Source organism: Cryptomeria japonica, chromosome 1, assembly GCF_030272615.1.
Source record: "Cryptomeria japonica chromosome 1, Sugi_1.0, whole genome shotgun sequence".
NCBI classification, from domain to species: domain Eukaryota; kingdom Viridiplantae; phylum Streptophyta; class Pinopsida; order Cupressales; family Cupressaceae; genus Cryptomeria; species Cryptomeria japonica.
Genome location: NC_081405.1, coordinates 218,064,083 through 218,082,803, shown reverse-complemented (window position 1 = coordinate 218,082,803; position 18,721 = coordinate 218,064,083). Strand labels below are relative to the sequence as shown.

Here is an 18,721-nt window from a genome sequence, read left to right as displayed (position 1 = left end):
GGAGATTCATTTTACTCACCTTTTGATGTGAATTTTTTTTTTAGGTTGACTTTTCTCTTCTAGGTTTATTTCTTATTCCAGCTTCACAATACTCTAAATGAAATATTCCTCCTACTTTCAGGTTCAAGTCTTGAGTAAGCTTCTGTATACTCGTCTAAGTTATTGATTGGTGCATTGATTTCTTCGTCCTCTCTAGGTAAGAATGAGGGTCTTGTAACCTAGGTATTGACCCTTGTGGAGCTCTATTGTCATTTTTCGAATGGTTAGAAGTGGCATCTCTCCCATTACTTTGGTTGTGTGTAAGAGTGCTGATTGTCTTATTTATATTTTGGAGGGTTTGTAGTAGTAATTGGGTTGTCTTCTCATTTTGCTCCATAAAAGTTTGAGTTGTTCTTTTGTTGTGTTCCACGAAAGTCCTCAACTCATCTCTTAATTGTTGACCCATTTTATTACTTTGAATAAAGTTATTACTTGCTGCAAGTCTTCTTCTTTCCCTTTCCAATAGCCTTTGAGCCCTTTGGCTTAGCTGCATAAACTATCTTTCGTACCACAGGCTGGCAGGAACAAAGCTTTGATACCAATTGTAATGTCCCCTTTTTGGGATATTCTTTAAAATCATAGAATTCACTCAAGATATAAAGTATTATTTTTCAGCTGGGCGAATACTTTCAAGTTTATCTCGCAATTCTCTTTAGATGAGTTGCAGAGGACAAATCACTGGATTTAAGATGAAAACTCATTGGGTTTCACACAATTCTGAGTTAATTTTCTTTTGAGGTGGGACTGAAATCTGCCAACATAAGTTAAAACAAGTTAGGGCAGGTTAAAATGCGTCGGGACTGGTTAAAACGCTGGTTAAAATGTGTATTGCACAAGGATTTTTTCTATAAAAGTTTAAAACCTTGCACTCGCCCCTCCAATAAACCCTGGTTTTTGTCGAGTCTTTGCTGAGTTTTTGTTCAGTTTTTGCCCTTTCTGTTGAGTTGTAAATTGTGGGCTTGCCGAGTACTCTCCAAGTCTGAGTCTGCATTTTATGATTTTGGCAATAACCTCAGCTGGAATACAATGAGAGGATGAAACACTTCAAAAGGGTCAATTATATCTCCCTGATTTCACAGTAAGAGATTTGGAAAATGAGAACCATGCTAGGATGGTAATATTGGAATGGGCTGATTATTTCATCCAATTTCCTAATTTCACCTATATCTGTGTTTACAGTTTCAATTCATATCCATATGTACTACCCTGATATTCAAGTGACCAAGTTATCTCGATGGAGTATTGTAGAAAGTTGGCAGTTGCTCATGATTTTTTCAAGAAGAGGCATGAGCTAGGACCAAGTTTTCTTGTACAAATTAGACTATACAGGTGTACAAATTCCCTAGATGCTAAAAGTATGGGTAAAGCCTGAGATAATGGTACAAAAGTTTGTATTTCATATTATTTACTCAATAATTTTTTCTTATCAATATATGAAAACTATTTATTTTTGTGTACACATGATTCCTTAAATCTACATTTTTTCTGCAAAAATAAGAGGTTCATATAGTAGCTGCTACATTTTAAAGGGTACCAGCTCAAGAATTGGGGTAAAAACATTGAATAATTTCATTCCTCTGGACCCCAAGACTTTTTGATAATTAATAACTTTATGAGGCTTCTTCTTTTAACATCTTCATGGGATATAGTATGTTCTACTTGTAATGGATTTTATAATTTCAAGTTATAATTGGACGCCATAGTCCAATCGTTTCAACATTAGTTGTGACTATTTGCAAAATCGAAATTCAATCAATACCCTGTAACATTGATATCTTGGATTCACAGTTTGTTTTCGACCATGTATTGCAGACTCTGCTTGACAGGAGGCAAAGAGGTACACAATGCTATTGTAAGTAGCATACAAGACTTGGCAAAAGCATTTTCAGGTTATCAAGAAGAAGTGTTGGTAAGGAATCCTATTAAACTGCCTCATTTCTAAAATTGAATGACATACTAACTTGCACAATGAGGGTCTATTGCAAGTTTTTAATGGCCTACTTAAATGACTGTTTGTTTGAAAGATATTATGTATTTGAATTTGGAATGGGGCATACTACAAGGCAAATATTCAGATAAAAAAGATGTGAATGCTATGTTAGTTTTCATTGGGGCTTATTAGAGGGGAAAATTTCAGATACAAAATATTAGAAAGTCATTTTGTTTTGCATTGGAGCCTGTAAGGGAAAATTTTCAGATACGAAAGGCTAGAACGTAATGTTATTTTGTATTGGAGCCCATTAGAGGGGAAATTTTCAGACCAGTTTTTTAGTAGGATTTTTTGTATTGTATGCTCTCAAAATCCCTAGAGGACACTGTTGTGACGTTTTCACACATCACCCCATTGCAAATGTGGACCCCCACTTTTTTCTGCTTTCTAGGTTAGTTGTAGTTTTTGTAATGTCCCCTACTATGCTTAAGCTGCTTTACTCATGATTAATCTATTTCAATAAACTTATGACTTAAACTAAACTGATTAGGAGACAAATCTATCCTAACAAGAATCAAATTGGTGATATTCCATAGTTGAATCAATTAATTTATTAATAAGTAAATTGTTCATCTATCACACGTCCATAATAAGTTTACAGATCCAAGCCCTTACCTATCTTGGGACCATACCCTCAAGGTTTATGGGTAGCTGATCCCTACTTGTCTTGGGATTAATCCTGTTAATTGGATTTAGACCGCCCCTATTTGGAATATCTCAATTCCCAACCTTGTGAATACTGACAGCAGAAGTGAGGATTATACCCAAAGATATTCTTCTTACTGTTTATTATCTTATGAGTTCTTTCTGATTTACAATCTAATATTTTTATTTGTCTGATTACAAAATATCATTTTCTATATATATATATATATATTTATTCATTTATAGATATTATTATTATTATATACAACTGCAGAGCAGTTCTCAGAAAAGTACTGTAATAGTTATAATTATTATATTTCCATCAATTATTATTAAATTCTTATAATTATTAAATTACTACTAATTATTATTAGATTCTTATAATTATTAAATTCTGTATAAGATCATCAGCGGGTCTCATAGATTAAGCATACATATTAAGCACATCCCATGCATACCACCAAGAACAAAGATGTTACTGCCCGTAATTTAATAACAGATCTGATCTGTTCTGATCTGATGGATGGCGATCAGAATGATGCAACTGGACCCCCTTTATGCACACAGACTATAATTCTCAATCTCTTCCATGGTTGCCCATATTATATATTCCCCAATCTCTTCTCCCTATGATCTTCAAATGTTATTTATGCCTTGGTGTCTATGTAGAAAGACACATCCTTTTATAAGAGATGCACCTTATCCAAGTGAATTGATTACTACTAAGGAATCGGCCTTGATTACATCGATTTGTTAATGCTAAACAAATTCGTGAATTCCCATCCTCTAGGGAATGACTTGGTCCTCTCCAAAAGATCCGTTGACTGCTCTTTCCATATCATAAATTATAAATACAATATTTATTATCTGCCACTTATCTTCCCGTGTAGAGAAGAACCACTACCACTACTTTTGACATATCGCTTGTGTATTATGGTCATTTTATTCATACAGTCGACTGTCATTGGGTTTGCTGTTGTGAATAACTTTGTGAACTATGTATTAATTATTTACTACGTAGCTGTTACACAGAACCATATATCTATGTCTGGGTTACCGCATGCATCAGTGTATAATACTCGGACTGTATTTATTTATACATTGCAGATTATATTCATATACTGTGTACTCAGAATATGTATCTGAGTCTTCAACAAAGTGTATGAGTAATCTGTATGCAGAATACAAAGTGTATATGTGCTGTAGAATATATCTTCATCAAGATGTGTATGTATTCTATACTCATATATATATATATATATATATATGACCTGTATATACTGTAGGCTGAGTCTTCTATATATTACAAGCAGATATAGTAATTGATCATTGGTCTACTTCAAATTTGCTGCTATAAGTAGATGCCAATTATTTGACATCAATGACAATATCTCTAGAGCTTTTGGTTATTATTAACTGGCAGCTTTAATTAATAGCTATGCCTGATTATTACTATCGAGTAAGTTGAATGTGCAAAAGGTGGATTATTAATAAATAAATAATATTATACTAATTTAAGATTATTAATAAATAATAAATTATGCTTCATGTAAGTAATAAATAATAAGTAACAAATAATTTGCTGGTAATTATTATATTAATTAATAATAATAATTTTATTAGGATATATATATATATATATGGGGACATGACAGTTTTGGCTGTTAACCTTTCACTCTAGGAAGTATGGTATCTCAGGTTGACAGGAGGTGATCAGTTCATTTCTCTCCCTTTGGGTGAAATTGAGTCAATATGGCTTTTCAACACTTAGGAAATGAATGATTTCATGATGATCATTCCATTTGATCATCATCATTGGCTTGCAAAATCAGAGATGAAGTGCTGAGTTTGATTATGAAGAATTATCAAAGGAGAATGGAATGCTTGAAAGGAAGATTGGTTAAGGCCCAAACAATCATGAATTGGTTTAAAACATGGTAATTGAAGGAGTGAGATTGAACGCTTGTGGTTATTTCCTTTGACCCCCTCTAACCCCGACCTAGCTTGGGCACTTCCTTTGCCCCTCCTAAGGTCCGATCAGCCTATGATGCATTTCCTTTGACCTCATGTATGCCTGATCTAGATAAAGGACCTTAGAATCTTTGATTAGGGTTTATTGTTTGATGTTTTTGCAGCGATTTGAGAGATATATTCGCCCATTCACAGGAGCGAATACGTCTTCCTTTGCTCATTCACAGGAGCAAATATGTCTTCCTTTTCTCATTCACAGGAGCGAATACGTCTTCCTTTGCTCATTCACTATTGGTCATCACAAATTGCAATGTGGAGCTTTGATCGAGGAACGAGTTTGATCTTTTAGCCTGGCCTAATGCAAAATTTGGCTAAGTACATGAAGATTTCCTTTGCTCCCTCTCAGGAGCGAATACGTCTTCCTTTGTTCATTCATAGGAGCGAATACGTCCTCCTTTGCTCATTCACAAGAGCGAAGTCATCTTCAAGACTTTAGGTGAAGGTGATTTAATGACTTTTTTACATAGGGATAAAAAATTAAGGAATAAATTGATGGAATGGAGAGAGTGGATGAAAATTTGGTTAAGTGTGAAAAACATTTCCATTGCCCTCCTTTTGAGCGAATTGTGCTTATATTGCTCCCTTCTAGGAGGGAATACGTCTTCCTTTGCTTCCTCTTAGGAGCGAAATCTCTCTCCAAGCCTCTTATGACACATAAAACTCCATTTGATCATCATGTGATGTCTTAGTTTGAGCAGGAATGCAATCTTCAACCAACAACCTTGAATTTGGACTAAGTACGAATAAGTCTTCCTTTGCTCCCTCTTAGGAGCGAATACATCTTCCTTTGCTCCCTCTTAGGAGCGAAATCCTCTTCCATTGCCCTCATCTTGGAGCGATTTGAACTTCTTGAACATATTTGAGGGTAAGGAGCAAGTATAAGTACCTTCAACATCATTCTGATCATGGAAAGAAGCAAATGCATCATAATTTTGACTAAGGAATGGAAAGAAGATGGCGAATTCGAAACTACTTCCATTGCTCCTCATTAGGAGCGAATACGCCTTCCTTTGCTCTCTCATGGGAGTGAATTTGATTCTAAAGCCTTCCTTGAGGTTAATTCGACACATTCACATGCATGGATGGCAAGAATACCCAAACATGAATTGATGGAACATAGCTAAGTGGCAGAATTGAGACTATTTCCATTCCCCTCACCTTGGAGTGAATTCCTCTTCCTTTGTTGCTTCATGAGAGCGAATTCACTTCTAAGGCAATCATTGAGGGCTAGTTGATGATCTTTTGTGCATAGAGACTAAAACCTAAGACATGAGTTGGTGAAACTAAGCTAGAGGGCGAATTTGAGGTCACTTCCATTGGTCGAGTCTCAGAGCGAAAAACACTTCCTTTGCTCCCTCCCAGGAGCAAAATACGTCTTCCTTTGCTCTTTCATGAGAGCGAATTTGCTCCTAAGGCCTCACATGAAGGTAATTTGATGCATTTGAGTGGGATGGAATGGAGGGTAAATAGAGGAAATCAAGCTAAGTGTCTAAATTGTAATGACTTCCATTGCTCATCATTTGAAGCTAATGTCACTTCCTTTGCATTCATGTTGGAGCAATTTCCATTGCCATCACATTGGAGCGAATTTCTCTTCGTTGCTCCCTTCTAGGAGCGAAAGTTACTTCCATTGCTCCCCTGCATGAGCGAACTTCCTCCAGTTGCACTCAAAAAGTCCGAAGTTCTTCTTTTAGTGTGATAGGGAGTGTATTGATTCAGTTAATTTTGTTATTTCATCAATTTGATTCAAAATGTCTTCTTTTCCAAATCTGATTGAAGAATCAAAGCCGGGAGTGAGGAAGCACATTCAAGAGTACACCAAGATGGAACACAACACAAGGCAAGCATGTCATTCAAAAGAAGAAGGATTTCACCCGCTAGCATAGTGATACCAAGAAAGGTGATTGCGCAAGGACTTCAGTATATTCAAAAGGTTTCATAAAGAAGAGAGGCCATACAATCACCTCAAGGTGAGATGGGCAAGCGAGGGAAGAAGGTCAAACTTGATCATCACACCAAGCTTTGAGCAAGTGATAATGTTGAGTATCAAGAGATATTGCTCAATACTCATTCATGGTGATGAATGAGGTTTACATGTGCAAATTGAGGTGGCATACCAATCATTACTCCACCCATCAGAGGAAGTCCTACACCGGCATGTCTCGATTCAATGAGCCAAGCTCACCCATGGGGGCACAAACTCTAATGCACAAACCCTAATTAGGGTGTCATTGTAAAATCTTGGCCATTGATGGGGTTCAATCTTGGCCACTCATTGTAATGAGCTCTCTATATAAAGCTCAAGCTCTTCATTTGTAAAGGTTAATAGAATAGTGAATAGAAGAATAGTTAAGAGTCAATAGAGAATAGTTTAGTAGCAGATAGCAGCTAGAGTAGAGTATGAGGAGAAGGCATAAATTGTTGCCAAAAGTTGTAAATAAACTTCCTTTTCATTGAAGTTATGGTGGAATGTGTTGTTCCTTTACAAAGTGCATGGTTTCTTGTTGGATCTTCATGTTAGCTAATGATAATTAGATGGATGAAAGAATTTGTGAATGATTAATGATGAAATTCGTTTGTCCACACCACTAGCCTCTTGCTGATTGTAAGGGTGCCTTGCGTGGTCAACTGGAATCGTATGAGCTTAACTTCAATTGCTACTTACCTCATGAATTTGCAAAGCAGAGCTTAGTTGAATTTCACTCAATCATTCATTGTTTCTTGCATTCTTAGGATTAGAATAGACTCCCTAAACCCCATGCCTTTTGCTCTTTCTTTATTCTCCCAACAAATAGGTAGAATCTAAGTTCCAGCGATTCCAGCATTCAACAATTCAATGTAAGTTCCCTTGTGATTCCAGCATAATCACATCAAACCAACGAGCTTATCCACACGTTGTGACCTGATATATTAGGAACCTTGGAGTTGTCTCATGTGATCCTTGTGCGAATCTTCAGCATTTGAGAGACTTTGTTCAAGAGAGGATAAGATACCTTGGTATATTATTCTGTGTTTGATTGTGCATAAAAAACACATCAACAGATCGTGCCAACATTCAAGGGATCATTGGAAAGAAAAAAAGGAAAAAATCGGGAATTATAGAGGAGATCGCAGGACAGGTCACGTGTATAGGGGCAGCCTAGTCGGGTCCTGGTAAGTTCAATCTCCCCTCACTGCTGACTGTGTATTCAACAGCAGGTTATTTCTGTATTTGTTATTCAATACAATTCAATATGGGAAGACTTAATAATATATATATACATCTATATATGTATATAGGAAGAATAATTGTAAGCTGTATGAATATACATACAAGATTAAATCAGTAATCTATTCTGAAGAACAAGTAGACACTATTAAATAGATTCACAGCGACACAAATTCATCAAACATAAATAAGTAAGGTATCAAGAACATGACTACAATTAATTATGTATAAGAATCAAAGATAACAAGAGTGAAATAACAATCAATAATTGCTGTAACAGAATGCCTTAAAGCTGTCCTAAACTATAATCAATTTCATATTTTCCTATTCCCCAAGGGAGATGGGTGCTGCTAGGGAAGGGCAGTGAAACCATCCAATAGAAAGCCCCAAGGGTGAAAGACGACTCCTGAAATCTGGGCTGCAGGCCCCAAGGGTGAATGGACTAAGTCCGGTAATCTGGGCTACATTAAAGAGGTGGTGTCAAGCGCCCTAGGCAACCAAGCCTCTTCTGGGAATAGGGTCGGATTGGTTTAATCTTAGGCATAGTTTTAAGAAATAATGTTACAGGGCATAAGTTAGTTATACTTAATTAATAATGGAAGGTAGTAACATAGATATTGCTTTTGATAATTGACAGTGTATGATTAGGGGACATTACAATTGGTATCAGAGCACCGTTCCTGCCAGCTTGAGGAACAAAATAATTTATGCAACATACTAGGAGGGCTACATCTACCATGAATGAACAAATGATCAATGAAATAAGACCCTTCATGGAAAAAACAAATCAAACAATCATAAATCAGAATGAAAAAATAGAAAAAATAAAGCACTACTTCAGGCCCTACAGAACATGGGGAATTCAACTTACAAAAACAATCCCTCCAATGAGAGAGATGTCAGTTCAAATCAGTCAATAAATAATAATGGAACATCTACGCCTAGAGTACCCAAACCCTCATTCCTACCTAGGGAAGATACTCCAAGGGAAGAAGATGAAATTGACCCTCCCTCAAATAGCACGGAAGAAATTGCTAGAGCATATAGAGACTTGGACCTTGAGGTTAGGGAACTTATAACATTTAGAGGGTTTTGTGAAGCCAAGAGACAAGAGGTACCTAGGAGAGCGAAAAGACAACCAAATAAGGAATTGAGACATAAAGTAAATAAGGTAACACTCCCTAACGTTGATGGGACAGACAAAATCATAGCTCACACTTGGTTACAAAAACTCAACACCTATCTCACACTCAGCCCAATGACAGAAGAGGATGCACTTCAATTTGCTACCCTACACTTGGAGGGTCTGGCTCATGATTGGTGGGACCATGGACTCCTCACCCAAGGGCATCAAAATATAACCTCCTATGAAGAATTCTCACAAAAACTTATCAAGAGGTTTGAGAGGAGACACCCCCAGGAAGACTTTAAAAGATTGACTCAATTAAAACAGCAAGGGTCAATAGAAAATTATATAATAGAATTCCAGAAAATCTCAGTCCGGGTCTCAGGAGTAGAAGAGGACAGACTTACCTATCTTTTCGTAGAAGGCTTAAGGGATTCACTCAAAGGGTTAGTGAGCGCACTTAATCCACTATCCTTAGAAGATGCCATTGAGAAAGCATTAAAACTAGAAGTTACAGCAGCAAGCAGCAAACCCTCTTATAACCATGGCAAACCTTTCCCCCAAAAGAATGAAGCACACAAAACCTTCTCTTGTAAGGAAGGACATGATGAACTCAGGAAAAAGAACCTATGTTACACATGTCAAGAGCCTTGGGAATGGGGACATTCCTGCCAAAAGAAGGAAAAACTATGTTACAGCTGTAAAGAAAAATGGGAACTAGGACACAGATGTGGCAAGAGGGGTCGAGCCCAAATGACAGAAGCAACCTTCGAGGAAGAAATTGAGGAAAATGATAACAAAAGAGTTAGGGCTGAAGAAGATGAACATGTAACCTTAGCCACCATCACTCACACTTCCAAACATCAGTTATGTCACATCAAAAGTACACTTAGAGGGCAAAGAGTTATCGTCTTGGTGGATAGTGGGGCATCCCACAATTTCATTAATGAAGAGTTAGTGGCGAGAAGGAAGATAAAAAATGAAAATTTTAAGGGGTTCACAGCACCAACAACCACCGGAGACATGATCCAATGCAACAAAATAGTTCCACAACTAGAGATGTTCTTAGGCAAACATCCCATCAAGGAAGATTTTTATGTCGTACCTTTAGATGCTGATGTAATCCTAGGCTCTCTTTGGATATACTCCTTGGGATGTTACATGACTGATCTGCTCAACCTAACAATCCGCTTCCAGCATGAAGGAAAGGAAGTTACATTGCAGGGTTTACCTAACGGAACTCCAAGGTAGTTTTTGCAAAAGGATGGAAAGAATTTTTCGGTAAGTTTGGGAACACAATGTTATTAATAAAATTATTGTTTCTCAATAACAACCTTACAAGCTTGTAATGTTTAGGAAAGGTCAAGGACAATGGGCAGCACAATGCATGATCCTTGACAAGTCTACTCCCCAAGGGAAAGCTGTGCACATTGACATAAAACCCATTCTCAAGAAGCACAAAAAGGTCTTTTATGACATCCCTCCAGGATTACCCCCCAAAAGAGTATACGATCACATAATAGAATTAGAGAAAGGAGCACAACTAGTGATCACCACTCCATATAGACATCCCCAAAAGTTTAAAGAAGAAATAGAAAAGACTATAAATGAATTACTTGAGATGGGACAGATTCAACCTAGTTCAAGCCCATTTGCATCATCAGTTGTACTTGTCAAAAAGAAGTACAAAACTATTAGAATATTTAATTATATTTTAGTCACCTATATTTAGTTCCTTGTTTAATGGTCATTTAGCTTTTTAGTTAATTAGCTTTTAAGCTTTATTTAGCATTTAGCTTTTTCTTTTTAGTTAATTAGCTTTTAAGCTTAATTTAGCTTTTAGCTCTTTAATCTTTTACTTTAACGTTATGTTCTAATTATAGAACATCGTCTTGTAACCTCTATATATACGTGTGTATATCGTTCAATGTAATCATCCGATTATTGAATCATTCATTCAATTTATTTTTCATGGTATGAGAGGGGGTCAATGGGATTCTTTAAAGTTTGGCGAATTTTTTAATAAAAAATCATGGCCTTCTTTCTGGAATATTTTCCAGATTTTTTTAATTTACGATTTTGCAGTTTTGAAGGCTTTTTGAGGGTTTCGAATATTTTGATTTTGCTGGTTGGTTTTACAGACTCAGATTGGGCAGGTTGTGTTGATGACAAAAAGTCAACTTCTGGGTATGTTTTCAGCTTCGGTACAGGTGCAGTCACATGGACCAGCAAGAAGCAACAGGCAATAGCTCTTTCCTCGACCGAAGTAGAGTATCGGGAAACTGTTAAGGCAGCATGTGAGGCAATTTGGCTACGTAGGATGCTTGCAGACATGCAAATGTCTCAACCAGGACCTACTCCCTTGTTTTGTGATAATCAAGAGGTTCTAAAATTAGCCAAAAATCCAGTCTTCCATGAGCGGACAAAGCATGTGGAGCTTCATTGTCATTTCATCCGCCAGCATGTTGAAGATGGATCAGTGATACTGCAGTACATTCCTACAGAAGATCAGACTGCAGATATCCTCACTTAGTCCTTGAACCCGGCAAAGTTTCTCAAATTTAGAGGGCAGCTTGGTGTGATAGATAGCATGACCATTAAGGGAGGGTATTAGAATATCTAATTATATTTTAGTCACGTATATTTAGTTCCTTGTTTAATGGTCATTTAGCTTTTTAGTTAATTAGCTTTTAAGCTTTATTTAGCATTTAGCTTTTTCTTTTTAGTTAATTAGCTTTTAAGCTTAATTTAGCTTTTAGCTCCTTAAATCTTTTACTTTAACGTTATGTTCTAATTATAGAACATCGTCTTGTAACCTCTATATATACGTGTGTTTATCGTTCAATGTAATCATCCGATTATTGAATCATTCATTCAATTTATTTTTTCAAAAACGATGAGGATGTTTATAGATTATAGGGCATTGAATAAAAAAACTATTAAAAATCCAAGGGAAAGATTGTATATACGTAGTAGTGGATCGACTGACCAAATATGTATTTAGATTACATGGGTTGCCCAAGAACATTATTAGTGATAGGGATAGCAGGTTTCTTAGCATGTTTTGGCAAGAGCTTTTTCGTTTAGTAGGCACCAAATTATCACCCTTAAATTGATGGACAAATTGAAATTGTTAATAAGTGGATAGAAGGATATTTAAGGAATTGTGTTACAAGACAGCCAAATGCATGGGTAGAATGGCTACACCTCGGCGAATATTGCTATAATACTACACACCATTTATCCATGGGAATGAGCCCCTTTAAAGCACTATACAGTTATGAACCTACTTCTTTTGGGAGTTTAATTCTTCCAGAAAGCCGAGTACTAGGGGCTAAGGATTTTGCACAGTAAAATATTGATATCATGAATGTTCTCAAGGATAACTTACATCATGCTCAGAACCAACAAAAACTATATGCTGACCGGAATCGAACTGAACGAACATTTGAGGTTGGAGATTTGGTTTTCTTACGATTGCAACCATACAAGCAATCTTTCATCAAAACGAGTGGAGCAGAAAAACTTAAACCACGTTTCTATGGCCCCTATAAAATTTTGAGGAGGATTGGTGAAGTAGCATATGAACTGGAATTGCCTGCAAATAGTAGAATTCACAATGTCTTTCATGTATCACGATTAAAAAAGGTCCTTGGCCAACAAATTACTCCGTGTGAAGAACTTCCCCCATTGGATGATGAAGGTAAACTAATCCTAGAGCCAAAAAGAGTCCTCAGCATGAGGGAAAAGCGACTAAGGAATAAGGTCATTCCAGAATATTTGATCAAGTGGAAAGGCCTACCTGAAGAAGATGCAATGTGGGAAGGAGCAGAAATATTTAATCACCCAAACCTTAAATTGCTTGAGGACAAGCAATCTTAGGAAGGGCAGACTGTAATATCCCTACACAAATTTAATTAGATTTCCTGATCTTCATATCATATCCTTGCATTTTCTCTTATTATTGTTAATGATTGTCATTGATTAATTTATTATCTATGCATTTATTAGTTTTAATTCATTAAATTCTTCTTCTTATTATTAATGATTAATTTATTATTTTTTTAATTCATTAAATACATTTGACTTATTATATTAATATCACCTTCGATTGTATAGTATTAATTAATATTATTATCTGCATACATTATTATTAATAAGTATGCTTTATGGGACGGGACCCTTATTTCCCAAGAGTCACCACCAATCATTGCAACTGGGCCACGTGGATGAGGGCAGCGGTCAAAGGAAGGGATGTTTCTTTCCCCAAATGTCACCACCGGCTGTAGGAAGGAATATATGAAAGGATCATGCCAACATTCAGGGGATCATTGGAAAGAAAAGAAGGAAAATATCGGGAATTATTGAGGAGATTGCAGGACAGGTCACGTGTATAGTGGCAGCCTAGTTGGGTCTTGGTAAGTTCAATCTCCCCTCACTGCTGACTCTGCATTCACAGCAAGTTATTTCTTTATTTGTTATTCAATGCAATTCAATATGTGAAGACTTAATATATATATATATATATATATATATATATAATTGTAAGCAGTATGAATATACATACAAGATTAAATCAGTAATCTATTTTGAAGAACAAGTAGACAGTATTAACTAGATTCATAGTGACACAAATTCATTAAACATAAATAAGGTATCAAGAACATGACTACAATTAATTAATTATAAGAATCAAAGATAACAAGAGTGCAATAACAATCAATAATTCCTGTAACAGAATGCCTTAAATTTGTCCTAAACTATAATCAATTTCGTATTTTCCTATTCCCCAAGGGAGATGGGTGCTGCTAGGGAAAGGCAGAGTAAAACCATCCAATAGAAAGCCCCAAGGGTGAAAGGCTCCTTCTGAAATCTGGGCTGCAGGCCCCAAGGGTCAATGGACTGAGTCCGGTATTCTGGGCTACGTTAAAGAGGTGGTGTCAAGCGCCCTAGGCAGCCAAGCCCTCTTCTGGAAATAGGGTCGGATTGGTTTAAGCTTAGGCATATTTTTAAGAAGTTATGTTACAGGGCATTAGTTAGTTATACTTAATTAGTAATGGAAGTGTTGATGATATAGCGTCGGTAGAAATCCTACAGGCCGACTCAGCAAGATCAAATGTGTGAATGGCCTATTGGCCTTACACATTTGATGAATCTATCAACTTATGTTAATCCTTTAATATCTTTATTAAGTCACATATGCATTATCAGGTTTAATGATTAAACATACATTATCGAGTTTGACTTATCGGATTTGTTTCAAAGGGGCCGACTTTTGGTTAAAGTCCGCCACCCCTCATTTGAAGGCATGCGATGCTTCATGAAGGTCGTGCCTCCTTGATGAGAGCCGACTCTTGGATATCTCCTTTCGACGGATATATATGGACGTGGTCTTCCCTCTTTGGAACAAAGATGAGACAGCAAGTTCGATCATAATCAGAGAGATCAAATTCATGTACAAGCAGATCAATTGATGGTGAGAAATTTATGTAGCGTGCTCGGGGGTGACAATAAGAGCTTATCGTCTATGGTTGGGAAGGCAACAAATCTGATGTTTGCCTGTGGTCAACGAGAACTGCCTTAAGATCAACAAGAAGGTAGTAACATAGATGTTGCTTTTGATAATTGATAGTGTATAACTAGGGGACATTACAATTGTTGAGGGAATTAAAATATTATGATAATTTCTACCCTTTAAAATCTGACTTTAATTTACTTTTTCTACCCTAATAATAAAACATCACTAAGAGTTACATAATACCTTATTATGCCCTATTTAAGTGGCCTAATGAATAATATTTGAGTTGTCTTTTACAATGTTTGCAAATAATATTATGACCAACTTAATTTTTTATTTTATTAACAATAATTACCCTGACCCAACCCATTAACCTACAGAAAAATCAAATAAAGGCCAAGGTACTCTTGATTAACTTCATTCCCAAAAGGGACATGGCATTGTAGAAGGTCTTGTTTCTGCTATGAACAACAGAAGTGAATTTGCTTCTGAGTGTGAGTTAATAGAAACACTCATATATAAGCAATCCATGCTTTAATTTCTGCTTTTCCTTTACCTAGGCCAGTTAAACTAAGGATGGTGCCATCTATGTGATATTTGCTTTAAAACACTTGGTGTAGGCACTCAAAATACATCTGGCTGACTAATTCAGGGTATGACAGAGTTTTCTAGTGGCTGCACTGAGTTAAAAGTGTGCCACCAATTAAGGACTTCTATATGAGATTCCTTTCACTTAAAGAACTGCCATGTTGAGGATAAAGCTGGAGATATATGCTTGTGGTGCCACTCTAAAAGCACGCCTCTTTGATTTAGCCTCTTTTTACCTTCACTTGCCTGATGCTGATCACCTAAACAATTGCCACATTTGTATTGAACAGCATGGAGTTTTATTCTGACTTGGTCAACTTTGGGATGATACATGGAATTTATAGGTGGTTTTACCAACACAAATTGGCACCTCAATTCCTTGATCATTTTGATCTTGAGCTTGGATGAGGTTTCATGAGGTCTTTGCACCTTTTGATTTGTGGGCAGAGTTTGCCCCTGGCATTGCCACCTCAAAACAGCACTCAGTGACTACTTTGAATGTTAACCCTCCCTTGGTGTGCTTCATTAATGATTACGCCATGTTTTTGGTGGAATTTTCTAGTTAATTTGCACGCTCAAGGTGTGTGCTACACTTGTTTTGTTTTCTCTCTTTCTTCTAGCTAAGCACTGATCAGTTATCTTCTTGACACATCTGCTGATTGTTATTTGGCAGAGTTTTCACCCTCGTCTACCCAGGCACACATTTGTGAGCAATTTGCCACCTGTTGGCTGCCAGGCAGATCTTCTCCTTTGCATTGCTATCATCAAATTGCACCAACCTTCACTTAGTCTACAAAAACTTTCAATATGGCATGGATCATTAAAAGATGATCACATTCGCTGATTTAGGGTGGAGAAAACAGGTAGTAGAATCCACTCAAAAAGTGTTCTTTCGTTGTATTAGATTCCAACTTTTCTCACAACTTTTCTTTGGGTATGGATTCAAGAAGTGCTGCTTCTTGCCTTCTTATGTCCTTGTTCTGTCCATCATTTTTATCATTTGCTTCTCTGTTGTGATCACCTTTTTCCTTGCAAAACTGATGGTTGAAACTGAAAGAACCACAGACAAGATAACCCTTGTAAACTTATGGGAAGACATTAATTGACTTGGAATTGATGCAAACTCTAGGATTAACTGACAACTGACTGACAAAATGAGGCCTGTAAATGAAATTCCATAGGATTACAAAAAAAAAACATGTAGGGAATATTAATCTTTGGAATTGAATACAAGAACAATGAAAATATGGTTTCCCTGATTTTGAAGACTCAGACTGGGTGGGCTCATTAATAACATATTGAGTGTTGAACCTTGTATCGATTCTCTTTGTTTGTTGAAATGTAAATTATTTGCTATTTATGCGTTTTTCTTTTGTGCATCAGACATGTCGTATCTTTGGTTTTTATGCACCTAATTATCATCTAATTTATCTTTATGTGAGAAACATGTTAGAAACACTGTTTCCTTATCAGTGTATTTTTGTGGCCTTTGGTTGAATTTTTAATCTTAGCACATTTGTTAAATTATTTCAAATTTATCAAAATAATAGATAGGCTATGGCATACTTACCTTTTCTGAGTGATATGGTCTTCTTTGTCCTCCATATAAATCTTATGATTCTTGTACTTTCTTTTTGTATTTGTCAATAATTATGATATGCATTACTAGTCCATGAAACATTGCTTAAAATAAGAAGTATTTTAGCAAAATTGTCAACTGTGCTCATGCCTTCAGTTTGATTTCTGAATGTACATTTTCAGGTGAAACGTGACGAGCTGCTCCACTTTGTACGGGTTGCAATTACTGGGCTAAAGTTGAATGCTGAATTGATTAGGTGGTTACTGGTCACCAAACGCTAGCTCACAGTTTCAACATTTGTTATTTTCTTGAAATAGCTAGGTGTTGTTTGTTAGTAGAAAAACAGTATTTAGGAATTATAAATGGTATTAGACTATTAGTAAATTTGTATTCCAATCTATAAGCTTTGATCTATTTACTTGGTGTTCAAGGTTCGCATCATAAATAATAAAATTTTATGTTGCATACACAACTAAAATGGTAAATATTCACTTCTTGTGTCATGTCCAGCTTTAGCTGATTGCCAAAATCCTCTTAATACATATGCAATTTGTTTCTTACCTGAATTAGTTTGAAATTATCAAAATCATACTAAAAATGTGCTCTAAAGAGAAATGATGTCTGTGGCTTCAACAGAGTGGTATAGTTTGTTAGGTATTGCTAATGAGATTGTGTGGATGGACGATTCCCATTTAAACCTGTGCTAGTTAGGAATGAATTTTCTAGCTTCACCACAGAGTGGTTTTAACCTTATACATGTCGAATGCTTTTCATAGACTGGGATTGTCTATCTCAAAGTGTAGTGTCCTTTTAACTTTCTGAACCATAAGCTGGAAGGCAATTTGTTTAACATGGACAACAGATCCTATGCAAAACTATTACTGGTGGACTCAAAATTAAGACAAATCTCCTTTTGGTTCAAACTCAAAGTGATGCTTAGACATGTCATGGTCATGCGTCAAATGAATGTCTGTCAACCATTCAGTCAGGTCAGAGTGCATAAATGCAATATGGAGGAAGTGGATTTTTTCTTTTGTTAATTTTGAAGAGATGTACACACAAATAAGTAGCTTCAAGGAAAACATCTTCCATAATATGATTTTAACTTAAAAATTCATTATATCTATAGTTTAAAAGAGTACATCAGCATACCACTAGCTGCAAGGATAATACACTCCATAATATGATTACTGCTCTCAAACTCATTATAAACACACAAACACACATACTACAACTGGCTTGACTTCTAGACTTCCTTGCTCTTACTATTCCAAAAGAAATTCATTCATTTCCTTGCAAGCTTCTCTCAGTTTGCCAGCTTCATTCTTTCTGATATCAAGATACCATATACTTTTTTCCAATGATAAAGAATCCTAAGTATAACATGGATTGATTAGAAGCTTGGTTCTTCTTTATGCTGAAGGCGTATTATACTCACATATGAATGCAAAAGCTTTTTTTAGTGAAAACTAAAATGCATGAAAAGAAGAAAAAAATATTTCATTATTATTTATTTGATTTATTTTAATTTATTTTCTCCTCTCATGCACTCAATTAACTATTTTTTTAATTATATAATGCTAATTACTTCATTTCCACCTCTCAACTGCCACTCACTCTGATTTTAACTGATCAATCAATTTTGTCTATTTCCAACATGCAATCAGTTAACTTCACAATTATCTCAATCTAATATGGGGATTGAGAGTGTCCCTACATAAAATCCACTTTTTTCTTAAGGAATATAAAATAATAATATAATAATATAATAATAATAATAATTTTGTACTAAAAGCTTTTTTAACTTTTGTAAAGAGTTTAATGGAAATATAAATATATAAAAATAATAATATATTAAAACATAATAATATAATCATATCTTAATAATAAATTAATATTAATTACAATATCATAATATAATAATATAATAAATTTTTAAGTGGAATAATGAACAAATATGATATTTTGTGGTGTACTTTACCTATATTCCTTTAAAG

The 18,721-nt window shown here is 35.7% G+C and overlaps 1 protein-coding gene across 3 annotated transcripts in view; it reads left to right on the top strand.

Annotated features, from left to right (window-relative positions):
• LOC131042878 (filament-like plant protein 1) overlaps positions 1 to 18,721 on the top strand; it is a 161,144-nt gene that overhangs the window by 23,257 nt on the left and 119,166 nt on the right. For all 3 annotated transcript variants that reach the window (XM_057976207.2, XM_057976208.2, XM_057976209.2), the window contains exons 5-6: positions 1,852 to 1,948; positions 16,907 to 16,980. In XM_057976207.2, the coding sequence (XP_057832190.1) occupies positions 1,852 to 1,948; positions 16,907 to 16,980 (171 nt within the window). The remainder of the gene's footprint in view (positions 1 to 1,851; positions 1,949 to 16,906; positions 16,981 to 18,721) is intronic.